Consider the following 18,790-nt stretch of genomic DNA (forward strand, 5'->3'; position numbering starts at 1 on the left):
TTGACCTCTCTTCTCCTTTCTAGAGTCAACCAACCCTGAAAAAACAAACAGACGATGTACAAGAGGGTTATTTTTGGCAGCAAATAGCAAGCAGGCAGAGAGACAGACAGACTGAGGACAGACAGTCAGGGAGTCTCTGCAGAAAGAAGGAGGAGGCAGGGGTGGAGGCTGTAAAGCTATGGCAAAGATGTGGACTGGGCGACTTGACAGGAGTGATAAGTAAAAAATGAATATGCCTCCGGCAGCCGACTACTGATTACTTTCTTACTATTATGGCCTCACGTTTTCCCAGGCAGTTTGCTATATGGTTGGCCATAAAACAGCACAGCGAGCATACCAATGGTGTGGCTAATGCTCGCAACCTGCTTCCATCACAGCATAAAACACAACCATGGTTTAGATCCCAGCCTTCTGTGTCCAAACGACATAAAACGTACTGTTCCTAACCAGGCTTTGAGTATATAGTGCCACCGGAAAGGAGAAGTGACACAATTAAGCACATAGTATTAAATATGTCAACAGGCTTATGTAATCACAATCATTTTTGCTGTGTTAACCAACACCACAAAGTACAGGAGAAACAGAGGAGCCTCTCACTGCAGGAACAAATTAAAACAAATTGTCGCTGGTGATAAAACAGCTAGGGACACACCGGTAAAGCAAACAAATGAAGAAATGACATATTAAACCTTTGGAGAAACATTTGTCTTTACAAGTAAGGCTGGTGCTTCTATAGCTTCCCTAATAAATTGAATCCAACGACAGTCTGATACCAACAATAATCCAGGACTCCATACGACTGACTTTCCTGCTCCGTCCAGAGAACTGAGCCCAAACCCATTTGTTCCCAGCGATGACGTAAATAACCTGGCCATTTCAACAGATTTTAACAGTGCAATGGATTATTTTTAGCTGTGGATGAATACACATGAACATCTACAGCAACCAGCAGGATACAGCTCCCATGGTATTATAATTATGATTAAGAAACATGACATCCCGGTGGAGACTCCTACACAGAGTCAGTATCCATGAGGAACCCCAAAAAAATTGTATCAGAATCGAGGTCTGTTAAATTTTGTGTTCCTGGGAAAATCCACAATTAAAGCAGAGTTTTTAACATCCAATTCATATTAAACGAAGGCAAGTCAGCCACAAGGACTTGTTTTATTGTGAATCAGGCTCAAACATCTGTCTCTATACCGACACCGGACTAGCTAGTACATCAAAATGGGTCACATAGAGATACAACTATAGCTAGTGGTGAACATGTGGCCTTGCTGCATGTAAAAAGTGACACAAGTATTAGCTTTTAATAGCTGCAAGCCAGGCGAGGAGATGCACTGGAAACCGCAAGAGCACACGTCCGACGACAAACGAGAGATACTTTTCCAAGAATACAAGACAAGAAGACGAGGGGGCCGTAACCCTTTTAATGCAAGTGATCGTGTTTGTAGCATGTGTGTTTAATCAAAGATGATGGATCGGGTTTTTGCACAAATCTTAATCTCTTGTCTATGCAGGTTCTTATTAGACTTGGTGGGTGCAGGTTTGCCTAATGGACCCATGCAAGACTGTGCAGCTCTTTGGTGTGTTTATGACAGGTTAGTAACGACAGTAAAGATGATTCAGTTATCAGGCTTTGTTGACACATGCAGTGTTTGTTGGTACAGTCAATTCTCGTAGGTTTGTTTGCAATAAGAAAAACACGGAATATGACAAGCCGTATGCTCTGATAACAAATTCAACTTGACTTGTGATATTCTCCACCTATCTGAGCCAATCTTCACACAGATAGCAGGAGAGCAAAGAGCAGCACCAACCCACGATCTGGTGAGAGACGTGAAGCAATGAGAGCTGGTCTGTCTACCACCTCTTTTTTTCTCACCCCCCTAGGTATTGTCATTGTTCTTGTGACCTTATCACTGACATGTCAAAAAATACTGCTTGGCTTAGCTGATGTTCCACAGGAGAACGGCTGAAAGAGAAAGAAACATGTTTGACTAAGCTGTGGCTGTTACCTCATTAGGGCCAGTGTTCCACGACTATGTTTAAAACATGAACCGCACACTCATCTAGTGCGTAATGTGACTGAGGTGCAACAGGGTCAAACCAGGGAGGGCAGCATTCAGTGTGGAAGGGTGTTGATCGTATGGATTAAATTAACTGACTTTAACCAAGCTCGGTTTTATGGCTCCATTGCTCTTTCTGTTCAGGAGATAAAAGACCTCCTCTTCTTCCCAAGGTTTTGCATTTTCTTATTTCTAAAAATCTGCATTATTTCTCTTTTCTTCATCTTGAATCGCTCTGTCCCATAACTCCCGCTGTGACGCTCTCACCCACACATGCACACACGCTTCGTTTCAGGTCCTGAGGGCACTGTAGGCACAGATGCCCGCGGTTTGGATGAGGCTGAGGAAGCGGGAATTAATTCTAATCATGCTAGAACAGGAAAGAGCTATTCCACTCTTCAGCCCTCCTGGAGACCCTCAAACAAGCAGGTAGTCCCACCTCTACTGCCTGTGCAGAGTCATCCACACACACACACACACACACGCAAATGCACATACGGTATCAACCCCGAGAGTCTGAACACACAGGGTATTGTGATATCGCTTTGGTAGCAACACAGAATCGTGTTTATGAAACATCAGCTGCGTCTTTGACATTGATCCCATGCTAATGAAGCCCCTGACACCCTCATTCACCTGCCTTTTCCATTTCACTGAGGATTTCAAGCGATCATGCTAATGCTCACAATGAAAACATGTTTGTCAAGATTAAAAGAGTTGTGGTTTTCAATGTCAAAAGCCTGGGCAAAAGTGTCTCGCTATTATCTACTCCTCTGAAGAGCCGCTCCTCTGCTCCTCTCCTCCTTCCTCCCTTATTCCCCCTTTTATCATTTGCCTCATAACAATGTGTCAGAACACAGCCACAAAGCTCATCTGGGAGAAATGCAATCCGTCTGCCTCTCCTTTCTATATATGCCTACACAGTTGCCTTCCTTTCCCATCTCACTGCTTCCTATGGATAATGGCTCTGACACCGTCCATGTGGGGATCCTCCTCAAACGTCCATGTCACCGCTCTACTTACTTCTCATCTGCAGTGAATTTACTGACTCCACATCTATTTCCATCTTCCACCTCCTGTCTGCTTTTCCTATCTCCATCTCCGCAATGGGGGGAGAATTCCAGCATATTGCTCTTTCTGGCACATTCTTTTCTCTCCCCTGAGCCCCCGACAAACCATTATGTTATAGACCCTACTTATGCATCATGGAAATGGCTCTAATATAACTGGTAACTCCCGACAGTGCAGCTCTCGGTCATCCCGAGTTCAAAGCCTCAAAGCCAGTTGGCTCCTGTCAGGTTGCACTATACGTTTTCTCCTCTTACCTATGGGTGACAGCTCCGCCACGCTGCCGATGTAGGGACCCTCCGTGAACTTGGGCTCACTGTCGTTTATGTCCTGGACCTTGATGACAAACTCTGACTCAGGTTCCAGAGGGTCGCTGGAGAGCTCGTCCCGGGCCTGAGCCCTGAGCGTGTAGAAAGCCTTCTCCTCGCGGTCCAGCCTCTCGGTGGCATGGATGTCTCCTGTTTGCTCGTCGATGATGAAGATGGTGCCTGCCCCTTCTCCAGAGATGGTGTACTTGATGTTTCCGTCACCGTCATCTGAGTCTGTATGGATCTGTAAAGTGAAACAAAATAAGGGTTACATTTTCGCTTTTTTAAAGGTAATATTTTTGCAGTAGGTTATTTAAAATAAAGAAAAAACTGATTACACCACTGTATTGGAGTCAGTACAAGGTCAGAGAGATCACAGCGTAATTGTTAGCATTCCATGTATTACTTGTGTTACTCGAATATTCCACTAGAGGGCACACCACATGCTCATCCAGATCTGAAGTTTGTAGATAAAAAAAAACATGGCACCCCTGGAAGAGTTTGTTTATAGTTACCTCGAGATGTATAGCATTAATTTCTGAGAAAGTGCAAAACTCAAACACCAAACAGAAAGTATGCAGTATAAGTGAGGCAGCCATTTGCTTCCACATAGTTAAAAGCAAAACTGTCTTTGGACTAAGAATAGATTTTTCTCTGGATAATACATTAAAAACGTACATACATGATATGGAGTAAGCAACATATTGAGATATTTATAACAATACTTTTTGAAAGGAAAAAATCACCAGTTTGACTTCAGGTCATCCTGAGAATACATTTTAATGTCATAGTGAGTTGTTTATGGCCTTGACACTATTGAAAACTCTTGTTTTTTATGTGAACTCTTGTTCCAAAACGTGTGTACGATGACCCATTTAATCTCCTGGATGCTTTTCTGCATTCATTTTTGTAGCCATTCAGGAAACAGATTTCTGATGACAGAATATTAGGTGAAAGCATTACAATGTTTTACTGCATACACTGACCCCGGGACAGTCATTTGTCAACCAGCCAAGAATTTGGCTGTCACATGAAGTCACAATGAGATGCTCATAAAGACAGCTTGACAAATTACAGCCAGCCAAAAAAAATCTTCCTATTTGCTTTGAGAGCCTGACCAGACAATGTGTGAGCACGACGGCAGGATTTACACTTTTTCATTCCATGTTTCACATTTTGCAAGATAAACTGTTTCTTAAGTTTGAACTGTCTCTTTTGGGAAACTCTCCCACCAGGAGTTATGCTTCGTATATTCATTATCGTTTTATATTCAGGCCAAAATGGTCTTTAGTGTATATCCATTTGAAGACTAGAACAAAACACGGGACTATAAAGGTGCAGAGGACTTCAGCGGACCAGAACTGGCCACTTGGGAAGAGGTAATTGACCAGGAGTCAGAGGGCGGCTGGAAAAAGATCAACTCCTTTCACATCTGCTGCCAAAGGCTATCATTGAACCATGACAGAGGTGATGATCTTCCCATTATATACAACCACTTGTTGTCACCTGACCCATAGCCACACTTGATGAGACCTTAGCCTGCTCCATTTGCCGATGTCTAGTGAATGGACCTTCGAGTCGAGGTTATTAGTCACACATTTTCCACGTGAGGTTCTTTTTAGATTTAACCTCTACGAATACCGATGTTTTTTTAGATTGATAGTTGACAGAAAATGACATTTCGTAGCCAGCCGTGTCCAAATATAATTTAGTTAAATTTCCTCCATCCATTCCCCTTATCTGATTCGCCAAATAGCTGACGCAGCTCAGACCCTCATTAGCTCCCTGCAGACCAGCCATCACCATTGTCGTGAAAAAAAAAAAAAATGCCACACTTCCAGTGATGATTTACACCTTTTCTGCACATTGTGCCCTTCACAGGATGACGCCCAAATTAGGAGATCAAAGTCATTTCAAAGATTGTTAAAGGTAGAGACACCGAGGTGGCGCGGCTGGCCTTTGGCTCTTTAGTGGGCACTAGACCTGCTCTCTCTCTCTCTCTCTCTCTCTCTCTCTCTCTCTCTCTCTCTCTCTCTCTCTCTCGTTCACACACCTTCCATCTGAAATTATAATTCAGAGCTGTCTATGCTGTGTAAGTGTGGTTCAATCTACTGAGCAGACCAGGGGAGAGGGGAAATCGCCCTGGCCTCCCTGGTTAATATTTTATTAAAGCTTAATTAAATACAGGCTCCTATCACCCTCACGGGGGTTTTCATTAAGTATTTGTCGTAAAACTGTGGAATAATGCAAGCCAGTGCCTTGATATTGCTTCCCTCATCCATTTTCCCCTCCCTCTTTATCTATCTGCTTTTGCCTCTTCTTGCCATTCTGAATCATCCTGAAGACAAATACACGAAGAGTCGGAGAAAATATACTGCCGGATGCTTTGGCGATATCAATATTTCAGTTATAATAAAAAAAGTTTCATCGGTCTGAGACTGTGAGAGTTATCCAATAAAAGTGCACACTCATGCGGCACTAGATATGATTCCCTTCTCTCAACCGCTCCTCTGGATTTACTAAATCCGATTCTGCAGACGAGCACGTGTGTGAGTCGCCGTGCGTTGATTAAATTCCACAAATGCATGTGAGTTCATACCTGCAGTACATGTGCACATGGCCACACACATCTGCCTTATGTGCGTGTTTGGATATACACACACGCACACAGACACACAGATGCAAACACACAAATACAAGCGTAGAGAGTGAGTTCATCATTCTGCTGGGATGATGCTATCCCCCCCCTTAGGCTGGATATACCCATCCGTCAGTCTATCCTCACTGGATTGATTCAAGTTGGCAGCTTGAAAAATACACAGACTCTGCTTAGTTAAGATGTTTGCCTGCAAACTAAAGGTCAAAGCCAAGTCTCCTCTTGTGAAGCAGGAAAAAGTAACCAGGAGTCAAAATGTGTCGTAGAAATTTAGAAGATGAGAAGACGGAGAAAACTCAAACCCTCTGATGAGCAGAGCCAAGAATCACTGCTGCTCCATCGGTCGAATCCCTGAAGCCTCGTTCTGAGCTCTGTGCCCCATTATGCAGCTGCGTCATTAGATCAATACAATAATATGATGATGGTTATATATTGTATATCCCCCTTTTGGATTTAGCCGAGATACATATATCAGTACTAATGACAGAGGGGTATAACCGCCACCAATATATACGTGCACCTACAAAAACACCGTTAATATTTAATAGACACTCCACAAATCTATCTTTTGATGTTCAAACAGTCCCTGGAAAGAGGATCGTAAAAAGTTTTTCCCACTGACGGGTAGCAGCAGCTTCGTTTAGCTCAAGTACAGACACCAACAGATTCCAGTGGACACATAAAGCACACACAGGACCACAGGAGACCACTCTGGAAGCCCCATTCACTTCCATCAGTGAGAACAAAGCTAGCACAACCATCTGTGTGTGGGTGGGGTGGGGGGTGGGGGGGGGGGTAGACTGCAGCTGCAGAGATTTGCATTATACTGGAGCAAAATTGTGATACTTTATTCATTAGAATTGTAATATTAACCAAACAAACTGTTTAACATTAACCAACACGTTTGACATGTATTATTAAGTTATTTAGTTATTCACCCAAAAAGCCGTTTCCAGATATTAACTCCACAAAGAAATGTCTAGAAAATTGAGTCATTGGACATTAACTGTCGTTTGTCTTTCACATGTGAATAACGCAGCACTAGATTGTTGAGTCAGATGTGTTCACAACAATCCCGAGTGAGGAGTGGCGTCTGGGAAGAGCGCACACAGGACACAGAACATGATGAATAAATTCCACTGACAAAATCAAACGGTTTTGTTTACAACACGTCGACACCCGTGATGACCCCTGTCACAAAAACCTCTCGAATCTCGATGTCCTTCCAAGTTGACATCTTCATCTTCTACGTGTGTCACCGCTGTCTAATCCTGAGATATTTGTTTAGTATTTATTCATTTTTGAGTCTGTTGTTCGATATAAATCTTTTCCAGACATTTTCCTGCTTTCCGTTTTCTGGACATTTTTAATATGGGGTCTGCAGTAGATGTTTCTGACTCCAACATTCTCACATACAGCCACATACAGATTTGAACACATGTCTGAAAGCAGCTACACTCTAGCACTGCCTCCCCAGGGGGAGAGACGGGAGGTGAGATACTGCACAAGGTGAAAGGGACAGTTGCATACTGGTGTTATAAAACAATAGGAAGTTATTTATTGTTGTTTGGCCCGTTGATTCGTCCCATTGATCAACACAGTCAGCACTTGGCTTGTCCAGCTCCAGATTTATACCGTATATAAATTAATACATTTAAAACCACAACTGCATACTGAATTTAGCTTATTTTAACAAGACATTACAGTTCATGTTTGATCATATACTGTAATGCTGCCATCATACAGTTTTAATTGTTTTTTATTTTAAATGTTTAGTATAAAATAGTTAACACAGTACTTGTTTTTGTTATTCAGCTCAAACTGTTGAAGCTGAACTTTGGCATTTTTGCACAAATCGAAAATGTGGGTTTTCTTACCACTAAAACATTTATAAGAACAATCTGGAACATGGGATAGTGTTAAATGAGTGATTCGATACTAGTCTTAGACTCGCCTTACATTGCTAAAAATGTGAATTTGTCGCAATAACTTTGCAGTTGATGTGATTCAGTGTCGGGCTTGAGTTCAACTTGGAGCTAGTAGCAGTTAAAAAGGCCTCAGGGGTTACAGTGCAGGGCTGTGGGGTGACTCAGGGGAGAGCGGGATTGTTGATGCCCTGTCAGGTTCACCTCAGGGTCATAACAAAGTGTCAGGCTGTCACTGTAGCCCAACTCGCTGAAGGGGACGACATATGACTCAGATGCAATGATGGGAAGTTTCCTTCTGATTTGGCAGTCAGCTCTTTTTGAGCGTTTACACTAAAAGTGAGTCAAAGCACAGACCTAATGGTTTTGGATAACGCGGTGTTAGGAGTACAGACCTTGAGAGATTCTTAACACTTGAAAAAGCAGTACGCTGCTCCTAGTTAAAGGACGAGCTAATGAGAATGGGAGAGCGAGGCATTCGAGGAGCAGGGTTTTTACGTTCGCGGTGGAGATGGCAGAACGTGGGCTGCGCTCGGCACTGACTCCTCGGTTTATTGAGGGGTTTCAAAGCAGGAGCAAATTGGCTGTCTTATATTTAAGTCTGTGTAATCAGGAGAAGGCCTGACACATTTCACTGCAGCTTGTCAAGCTCTCTGATCTTAACAGCTTCAAAGTGTTAACAAGGTGACTGTATCAGAGACAGCCTAGGTGGAGACAGCTCCGGGGGAAAGGAAGGGTACGGACTATAGGAGACTGATTCAGAGAGGAAAGGGGAGATACTCAGCGAAGGGGGGGAAACAAGACGAGAGTGGGACGGACAAGAGGAATTAAAATAGGTGGGTGTTGGAGCTGGGATGCGGCGGGACGAGACGCAAATTTGCATAAGCTCAGACAGATGACATCCATCCATTCTCCATCCATCCATCCAACAGCTGAAAAAAAGCAGAATACACAAAAGGCATCCTCATCCAAAGACAACGTGTCCAAGAGCTCCGCAGTGCTTGTTTTTATTCCATCCCTCCGATCTTAAGCTGTTCGCTTCCTCTTTAATGACAGCCGTGTGATGTCATTACAATTGGACCTAGATCTGACTAATTATAGCTCGGATCATTACAACAAGGAGAATTGCTGTAACAGGCATACTGTGCATATTTTTTGTCGTTTGATCGACTGTGTCTGTGGCGAAACACTTTTTTCCTGCTCATTCATAAACACACAGACACACACACACACACACACACACACACACACACACACACACACACACCACATTAACATAATGCCACCCAACATTACTGTACCATTTTCTCCAAATTCTACCTTTTATTTATTTAACAACTTTGTTTTTTTCCCTATTAAAACTTCACAAAACAACACAGCCAATCCTAAACTACCTTATTACCTTACTTCACAATTCAATGAGAATCGTTCAACCGCACAGCAAACAAGCCGCAGCCGAATTCAGAGAAACGCCATAAATCTAACGGATATTCTTCTGAAAAATGCAGACATTTTGGTGAGCAGAAAGGATGAGGCCATCTGTTCAGTTTGGCTTCAAGTCGAATGCAGAGATGTATAAAAGGACAGAGAAGTGTCTTGGAAGTGGACTGTTCCCTGTTTATGCCGAGGCGGTATATGAGGAAGGCCAATGCCAGATTCATCCATAAAAATCAGCTGGAGTTGAACATTTACAAAAGCTCTGAGAAAATGCTCACAAAACCCCTTGAACTGCACTCGTTTGGTTGAACGGAGATACAAAAAAACCTGTGCACATTATACACAACTCACACAACACACACACACAATGGGCTTATTTCTGAAACCTTTTGTCAAACTAGAGGCGTGGAAAACATGGCACAAGAAAAGACGAATGTGTCATTTATTTTTTCCCTCCGTCACTTATTTCAACAACAGCCATTTAGGATTATCTGTGCTCAGCAGCAGCTCCATCTTGTACAATCGGGGGGGGGGGGGGGGGGGGGGGGCCTCCACTTCCAGTGTGTTCCCAATACCCAGCCTTCCATTACAACACCGCTTTGAAAAGCAGTTGGCAAGAAAACATGATATAGTTGTCAGATCATTGAAGTCCACAAGGATTCATTGCCTAAATGTTCTGACCAGAGCTGCCAGTTTAATGTCATGCGAGGGACCACTTTATAGGTAAATCTGATTTCATTAGCAGAGTAGTGGCAGCCACAGAGGGAGACTGAGCGAGCGTGGCTAGTTTGCTGAGTTGGGTTAAAGTAACATGAAAAAAATTAAAAAAGCTTGTAGCAATTGTCCGGTACTGAAGCATGCTGCTTGGCTTTAATCCTCCACTGCTCAAATTAAAGTGTTGATACCAGAAATCCAGCTGAGTCTATCTGCACACACACACTCATGCATATTCACACACACAGATGGACACTCACACACCATTAATAGAACTGATAGCACTGGGCAGTGCCCTATGAAGTGCAATAACTTTACTTTTGTATTAATAAAACCATCTCTCTTCTCCCTCCTGCTGTGTCGCTCCCTCGAGCTCCCCTCAACCCTTTTATATCAGTTCACTGGCTCCTTGGCCCCCTGTCCTGTAATGAATCACAAGTCAGCGCATGAAGCCTCTCGCTTCCTACAGGCTCCCGTTGCACTCCTCCCTCTTCCTTCTTTCCTTTCCTCTTGTATCCCTGGGTGTCTCTGCGTCTGTCTCTCTGTCTCGCAGTAGACAGACAGCTCCGCCTGTCGGCTTTGTTGTCAGTCTCGCCGGCAGGAATGCAGCAAAATCATGATGGCGGAAAAGTAACAGCCAAAAGAAAATGATTCTCCAGCACCCGGCGCTGCTGTGGAGAACATCCATATATTTCTTTAATTTGTGAGAATAGAGACATCAACACCTGCAGATGCAAGAGCTGGTCAATTACAACGTCTAAATGATTAGAAACAAGGGGATCACATGATTGATGTGCGTGACTCATCACGGAGTCTGATGCCGTCTGCATTATTCCATCTTTTCATATCATGTCCTATGTGAGGCAATCAAATCGTACATGCTGTCCACTCTCATCAGCTCACTGAGGTTTGGTCTGAGAAGCAGCTGACGAATAGGATGAGAACGAGGAGAAGGGGGGGCTCTCCCCCGACCACGTGCCGCGCAGAGATGATTTGCAAACAGATTTGATTTGACACATATTCATCGTCGATCATTACGTTAGAAAAATACAATTCAATCAGCGCCTTTCTGGTGCCAGGACGTTGTCCTAGACATTAAAGAGAAGGGCATATGTTGTCATCACTGATTAATGTCGCTTTAGTACCAAATAGTGCCAGAAACTACGGAGGCTAAACTTGTAACGAGGGGTCACTAGTTCAGATTGTGTGTCTTGCATCTTAAGAACTGTGAGGAATATTTGAAATAACACACACAGTTTTCAAACATAAAAAAACAGGCTTCATTTAATGCCTCGATACAAAGAGATGAAAGGACTTTCAGAGGAAGAAAACATAAAAGCTGCCAAGCACTTAGCTCAGATATAGTTGTGATCTAAGGGTTTAGGGCTAGTTATGTCTAGTTTAGTTGGAACCTGTTGTTGTAGTACGAGACCAGAGGCCTGTAAAGTCTGCCTCAATAGTTCCTTGGTGATCAGAAACAACTGACCTTGGACTTTAGCTGGAGAGGGCTAACGTTTTGGGGTCAATGAAATAGATGAAGGAATTAGATATTGGCCGTCTTTTCTCCTACGTGTTTGCAAAACAAGATCTTCAGTTCAAAACAAAAAAGAATTATTACTTTTCAATTGAATAGCGGATCCATTATTCACAAAGATTTTGCATTTCAGTCTTACCTTGCCAACGTATAGTGGCTCAGTGCCGGTGTACTCCTCCACCACGAAGAACTGGTTCCACACCCATCCCCTTTTGACTCGCTCCGGTAACGAGGGATCTATCTCCTGTCTATTCCCTGCTGGTGTTGAACCACTAGTCCTTGAGGCCTCACACGAGCCCAAGCTACAGCAGCTGAGAAGACCCAAAGCTGCCAACAGCGCCCGAGGTCCAGTTGTCCCAGAAGGAGCCATTTTCATCGCAAAAAATAGGAGGAAAAAAAGAGAAAGATATCCAACCTGGGTCTACATGTAATATAAAAGATACATGAAGACAGATAGAGTTTTTCAGTTGTAGTTTTACACCAAATAAAACTCCATCAGGGCAAACTTAAAAGGTCTTTGTGTGAGATCTTGAAAGTTAATCCATGGGATCATGTATCAATCTGAAGTTATCTGCTGAATACAAGGCGGGTCATAGAGCATATTGGATTTGTACCACCTGCAGAGTACCTGTGTGTATTGTAACACAGTCAGTCATTCTGACTCTTGTATAGTTCCTGCCCCACCCTATGGAGTTTCTGATATTAAGGCCGACCTACAGTAACAGGCAAACAACCCCCTGCAAGCTCACTTTTGCTTTAGAGGAAAAAACTGATTTTAGAAGATTGGAACAGCCATCAGTGGGGGGGCTGGGGGGAAACGGGGACACACTGGCATCGAGGAGCACGCCTCTGAAGAGGGTTGTTTTCTGTTCATTGATCCCTCTGCTGCTTGCTGGCAGAGCTTCCCATCTCACTTCGGGAGAGATCTCTTCAAATGGCCGTTCCACCTTTTAAATAATAAGTTGTCCAAAAGTTACTCTGTGGAACTGTTTTTGCAAAGAAGAATCTTCTGTAGTCCACTTCCCAGAGAAGTCATGACTGGTTTTGCCTCCTGAAGCAGAATCCTTGAACTGAGAAAAGGCCAGCAGATTTTACTGCTGGTGAGATTGTTTGATCTTCAATGGCTTTTCCCTCCAGAACAAACCAGCGGTTTGGAAAGTTCATTCTTCAAAGGTTCCACGGTGTTTCTTCGACCATCGTGACAGCTTCATCAGGGATTCAAAGGCAGGGAAAGGACAAACCTGTAATGCAGAAAAGAAAATTGCTGTTATCATAATTGCAATTTGGACTGGAAGTGTTTTCTACTTGATACTTCAAAGGTCATTTGAGCATCGAAATCAAAGACACCGGCTTTGCAAAGACACCACTTTTACTTGAAGCTATTACTTTCTTTAAGCTCTTAAAAAAAATTCCTGACATAATGAATGAATTTGTTGCAATTAACAAATGAAGAACAGAAATCCTCTGTCAACTTTCCGTTCATCTTAGCCTGCCTTTCACCTTTGTGTGCCCAGAGACACAAAATCCATAATGTGTTTGTTCCGTTAGGATTAACCGGAGGAAACTGTTTTCCACCAGTGATTCTTGTGTTCAGCAAGATTCTAATATTGTGCTGTGAGCTGGAGAGCAATGGAAAAACAGTGAAAAGAGGACAAGAAACCAGGTGTGCGGAAAATAGGAAGGAGAGAGACAGAGGGAGAGAGAGACAGAGGGAGAAGAGAGAGGTCATTGTTCATCACACACCAGACCCAAAGCATCTGTCTACCTTTCGTCCGACTGATGGAGCGGCCCTAACCTCAGTCAGCTGATTAATTGCATGAGGGAGCACTAATTGGATAAAAGTATTCATTAATTAATTCTATCCAATGAGGCAGCAACACCCTAATACTTCAGACAAACATTGGGAAGTAGATGGCGGGGGGGGCAGACACGGTCCTTGGCTGCCGTGAAACATGCAAGGAGGCGAGAGAGAAAGACAGAAGTGACGATGCAGAGACAGAGAGGAAGGAAGGAGGAAAAGGGAGGCGGCAAAAAGATAAAGAGCCAGACAAAAAAAGGAAAGAACGGGAAAAATTAAATAATGAGTGAAAGACTAAAAGAGGGAATGAGGAAGAAGTTTTGCTTTGCTGTAGGTCTGATTAACAGCGTCCTTGAAACATTCCAAACGCAATTCGTATGACCAAAAGAAGGAGAAATCATATCATTTAGTTTTGAGTATGTCTGTGGCCTTACAACCCAGGACAGGCTACAACACCAGTTGAAGAAAAACTCCTCGGGCCTGCAGGTGGTTTCAACTATTGCCTTTCTGCCGGCTGGGAGTCGGCTTCTAATCTCACTCGCCTGCTGCCCGGTGGCGAGCTTGGAGCTTCCGGAAATAATTCCTTCTCAGGCTGTTGGTCAAGGCAATGTCCGTGGTATTGGAAACCAACTGCTCCGGGGGGGGGGGGGGGGGGGGGGCGGTCCAATCTCCAGAGCAAACACTTCAACAACAACTTAAACAGCTAAGAGCTCTTCATTTACTTGGTTGTTAACGGTCTGAAGATCTATATATGGGTTGTTGTATGGGTCAACATAACGGTGAAGCTCTGGTAAAAAATATTATTATCACCCCAGTTGAGAGATTTAAACTCCTGGGAATTTAATGGATTAAATGACAGTTCATTGAATAGTTTTATCCCACACTGATATTTCAGTCTGGACCTAGGTGTTGGGCCTGCAGACCCACAGGGAGGTGGGTGTCTGAAAGAAGAACTTTTGCCTAAGTTGAGATCTTGATTTTGAGATTTTAATATAGGTCAAGCACCAACCACACCAAAAAACTATTTTAATTAGGCAGCATCTTTGAAATGTCACGTCTCCAGTGCATCGCAGGCGTTCCCTTTAAAAAGGCAAAGCAGCGACTGTCTTCACAAACCAGGCGACTCCCCCAAGAAAACAAATGTCTTGGTGGACTGCTGCAGAACTAATCACTGATTGAATCTTGCGCGGAATTACTCAATCTGCTAGACCCCATAACGGTCTCATTTTCACATCTGCCCACAAGTAGGTCAATGATATCTAATCCCCCCCCAAAAAAAGCCTGCCGGCAACACTCGAACCCATAGATATATATATAAAGACTAGATGTCTCGATCGATGAAGCTGGCGGTCCGCACATGGCGGCCATCTTGCTACACTCAGCTCGCTCACCCATAACATTGTGTTGTAGTGGTACTTACTTTTTAAATAACCATAACTTGCTCAATTTTCAACCGATTTTGAAACGGTATGGTTTGTTATAAACATCAGAGATGTAGTTATGACACTGCATAAATTATTAAATTTTTTAGAAAATAACATAATTATTCATAAGTATGCAGTGTCATATCTACATCTCTGACGTTAATAACAAATCAAAGCCTTTAAAAATCGGTTGAAAATTGAGCAAATTATGGTTATTTACCACTACCAACACAATGTCATGGGTGAGCGAGCTGCCTGTAGCAAGATGGCCGCCATGTGCGGACGTTCGACTCCGTTGGCCAGCAACGCAGACGAGACATCTAGTCTTTATATATATCTATGCTCGAACCCACTCAGACCCAGGAACTCACACTCTTCTCTTCAGGACTCAACTCAGCGTCCAGGTAAATTTGTCTCTCAGCGTGCCCTGGACAGTTTGTCCAGACGGACATCAGTGGTGCCCTGGGTGAGCATTCTGCCGCCTGCGCTCACTAACAGCAGGAGTGCTCTCCTCCGAAAGGATATTTCTCTGACAGCAGTGTCTTCTGACTCTGCCCTGTGCCCCTCTGTTAGATCCTCCACTTGCCCCCGCAGAGGCTGTTGGCCGGTCCGCGCTGCCTGGCACCGGGATGACACACTATTATCACCGTCTGCCCAGGCAGGAGCTGTGCTGCTGTCCAACCAAACGCCGCTGTGTTATTAAAAGAGCAACATTTAGTTTTTTTTATTTCCAGTTCCAAACTCGCTGTAAGGTTGTGGCAGATAGCAAAAGACACCCAGACTATTGCCTGGCTGCTGCTCAGCCTCCACCTGAGATACAAAGTGATCTCTCACGGTTATGAACAATGTCCTGCTCCTCCACCATCTGCTCAGGTACAGGAAGAGGGCGGAAGAGGAAACGTGTTTTGGACACACAAAGATCTTCCCTGGAATGCCTCCGGGATTAGTTTACTGTAATTGCATCTATTTATTTATCAAAACTATCGATCACTGAATTAACCATGACTACAACAGGGGCGGTTGTGGGGTAGAGCGGTCATCCTCCATCCTGAAGGTCGGCAGTTCGATCCCCAGTCTTCCCCATCTGCATGCCAAAGTGTCCTTGGGCACGATGCTGAACCCCCAACTGCCCCCCCCCCCCCATAGAACAACAAAGTGCTGCTAATAGATGCACTGTATGAATGTGTGTGTGAATTGGTGAATGTAAAAACTGTACTGTAAAGAGCTTCGAGTGGTCATCAAGACTAGGAAAGCGCTATATAAATACAAAACCATTTACAACAAAGCACAGCGCCTCTGTTACTATAGTTACAGCGGCTCAGCGTGAGACCTGGTATGTTCAGGTACAAAACTCTGGTCCATCCAGCCACTTGGTCAGGACCTCGAAAATATGTGGTGCTGGGTAAACAAAACTCAGAGCGATCACCGAGGGGGCGACTGCATCAGCATCATGAAGCAGACCCCCCCGAACTTGAGGAGTCTGAGGGAACCCGAGGACAAATTTAAATGGATGTATTTTTTATTACACCTTAGGTTTGAAGCTGTCCCCAGCTGCTCGCTAATGTTCCTCGCGAACCGACTTTACCGGCGCTACCTTCTTTGTGTTTAAGTATATTAGCCAAAGCACACATTAAGACAGCATGACATAAGCAGAGCCAAGTAATACTGCATGGCATCTGCAGAAAAAAGTGAATAAATATGTAAAAGCAAAAGGCACAGCTCACCATGGAAACGTGTTTTACAGTTTACCTTTTATTTTAAATGATTTCTCAACATTCTACCAGTGCTTTTTGTTAAGGCATGACCTATAGATGATACTGACAAAGTAAAGAAACGATATTTTTTCATTTGGGGATGATTTACAATCACTTTTGGATGATGACAATTCTTCGTCTGAACGATTCCATGATGGTATCTGGAGCAGAAGAGGAGCAGCTCATCTGTGGCGGAGCAGCTTCTGATGGCACCACACTCTTGAACTAAAATCAGAGGACCTATATTTCTCAATGCAATGCAGCATCATCAGGTGGCATCCTGCATGTACCAATCAAATGCATGCGGATTACAAGTAAGCTTTGGTGTGAATGGTGCCAGTTCTACTTTCCCCCTTGCAATCATTAAAAGGGATCAGTAAAACCACTGCTGCCATGAGACTTCCTGCGTCTTATTTTATTTCCTCGGTGCTCTCTGTAGCAACATGCCCAAGCTGCTTTTTCAAGGTTTGAACCGGCAATAAACAAACAGGAGCCTAGTGATCTGCCTGGTGCTTGCACATCGCTGTGGATGGTGATTGTTTATTGCTTTTATTTCTGTAAATAAAATATTTACTGTCTATATTTTAAAAACAGAACAGCTAGAACAAGTGTCTTTGTATTCCCTGTTTAGTACACACAGGTTCAGAAGTAGTCAACTACAACACAGGTCAAAATAAAAGTTCATGTTTTTGAAAAACTTACACATGTACAATACTTTTAATGAGATAACAAATGAGTGAATCTGTTGTTGCCCTTATACAATACAATACTAATATACAGTGTATCTCTCTGTGCCTCAAAGGCAAACAGCATCGGGTGGAAAGAATTAATTCATTTTCGCCTATCTCCACTTTCCCTGTTTCCTTACAGTAGATGACTTACCAGTGCGGCAGGCGGTTTGCATGAGTTTAATTAGAAAGCATTTGTATCAAGTCTTTTTCTTTTAACCGCACAGGATTTGCTTTTCAAACTGAAACATTTATCGAGGCACCAACTGCTCGGGATCTAAAAACAAAATCCACACTCCTCCGATGAATCTCCCTCTCCTTCTGTTCTGCCTCCCCACTTAGAGAATTCCATTAAGTGTGTACACATTTACTCATAATTAGGTCTAAAACTAGGAAACTCTAATCAGTTAGAGAGGGAGGCGGAAAGACAGTGGAGGGGTTTATGACAGTGCGTTTTATTTTTACTCCAAGTTGCCGATCACGACAGTCAAGTCCGGAGCCGTCGCTCAAGGCCACAAATTAGCGACATGTCACCCGCTGTCTTTTTTTTTTTTTTTTTTTAACAGCCGCTCGCAAAACGCGTTGATGATGGTAAAAAAATATAGCTGATATATCTCTCCCTGTCCCTTATCTCTCTCTTTCCTCTGTCTCTGTCCACCCCCTCCTCTTCTCATTCTCCAATCCTAAGCTATTGGCAAGCACTGTGCAGCCGTTCGTGACCTATTAGAGTGCTGGATTGATTCTAGAGCATGGCTGCAGCCTCTCATCAGTGGGCATGCCCGGAGCAGGCCCTTTGACAGCTGGCAGCCGACAGACGACAGCCAGGCAAGACTGATCACTGCAAACTGATAGGCGCCGGGCCAATGGGTGACAAACAGCCTTGTAATGTGGCAGCGCATGTGTGTTTGTTTAGCAATGCATTCCAGCAGAGAAATGCAGGGGAACCGTATAGAGGCTCAAACCATTGGCCTTTTGCCCTCGTTTGAATAAAACAATACACAAATAAAATATATAGATACATAAATTAGCAGGAATATCCTAAATAAAAAGAGGTTAAAATGTTTAAATAAAAATTACAAAAATTACTTACTTTGAAAATACAGATTGTTATTACTAGTTGAATATGATACCATTATTATTATAAATACGGCTGTCATATAACAACCAATGAAATCACTGTCACAGTGTACCACCATGAAAAGTTACTTGTCCTCCATAACTCTTGTATAACTTAATTTGGGGCGGCTGTGACTCAGGAGGGAGAGCGGGTCGTCCACTAACCAGAGGGTCAGTGGTTTGACCCCAGTCTCCTTCATCCCAGCACGTGCCCGAGTGTTCTTGGGCAAGAGACCCTGATGGCCGCGCCTCTGGT

The 18,790-nt window shown here is 43.5% G+C and overlaps 1 protein-coding gene across 1 annotated transcript in view; it reads right to left on the bottom strand.

The window, feature by feature from the left end:
• Positions 1-12,084, bottom strand: part of LOC133000036 (cadherin-22) — a 65,702-nt gene extending 53,618 nt beyond the window's left edge. Inside the window, exons 1-2 of the mRNA XM_061069892.1 lie at positions 11,854-12,084; positions 3,398-3,692 (exon numbers count right to left, since the gene is read on the bottom strand). Coding sequence (XP_060925875.1) covers positions 3,398-3,692; positions 11,854-12,084 — 526 coding nt within the window. The remainder of the gene's footprint in view (positions 1-3,397; positions 3,693-11,853) is intronic.
• Between the last annotated feature and the right edge of the window lie 6,706 nt (positions 12,085-18,790).

The sequence above is a fragment of the Limanda limanda genome, chromosome 4 (assembly GCF_963576545.1).
Source record: "Limanda limanda chromosome 4, fLimLim1.1, whole genome shotgun sequence".
Classification (NCBI taxonomy): domain Eukaryota; kingdom Metazoa; phylum Chordata; class Actinopteri; order Pleuronectiformes; family Pleuronectidae; genus Limanda; species Limanda limanda.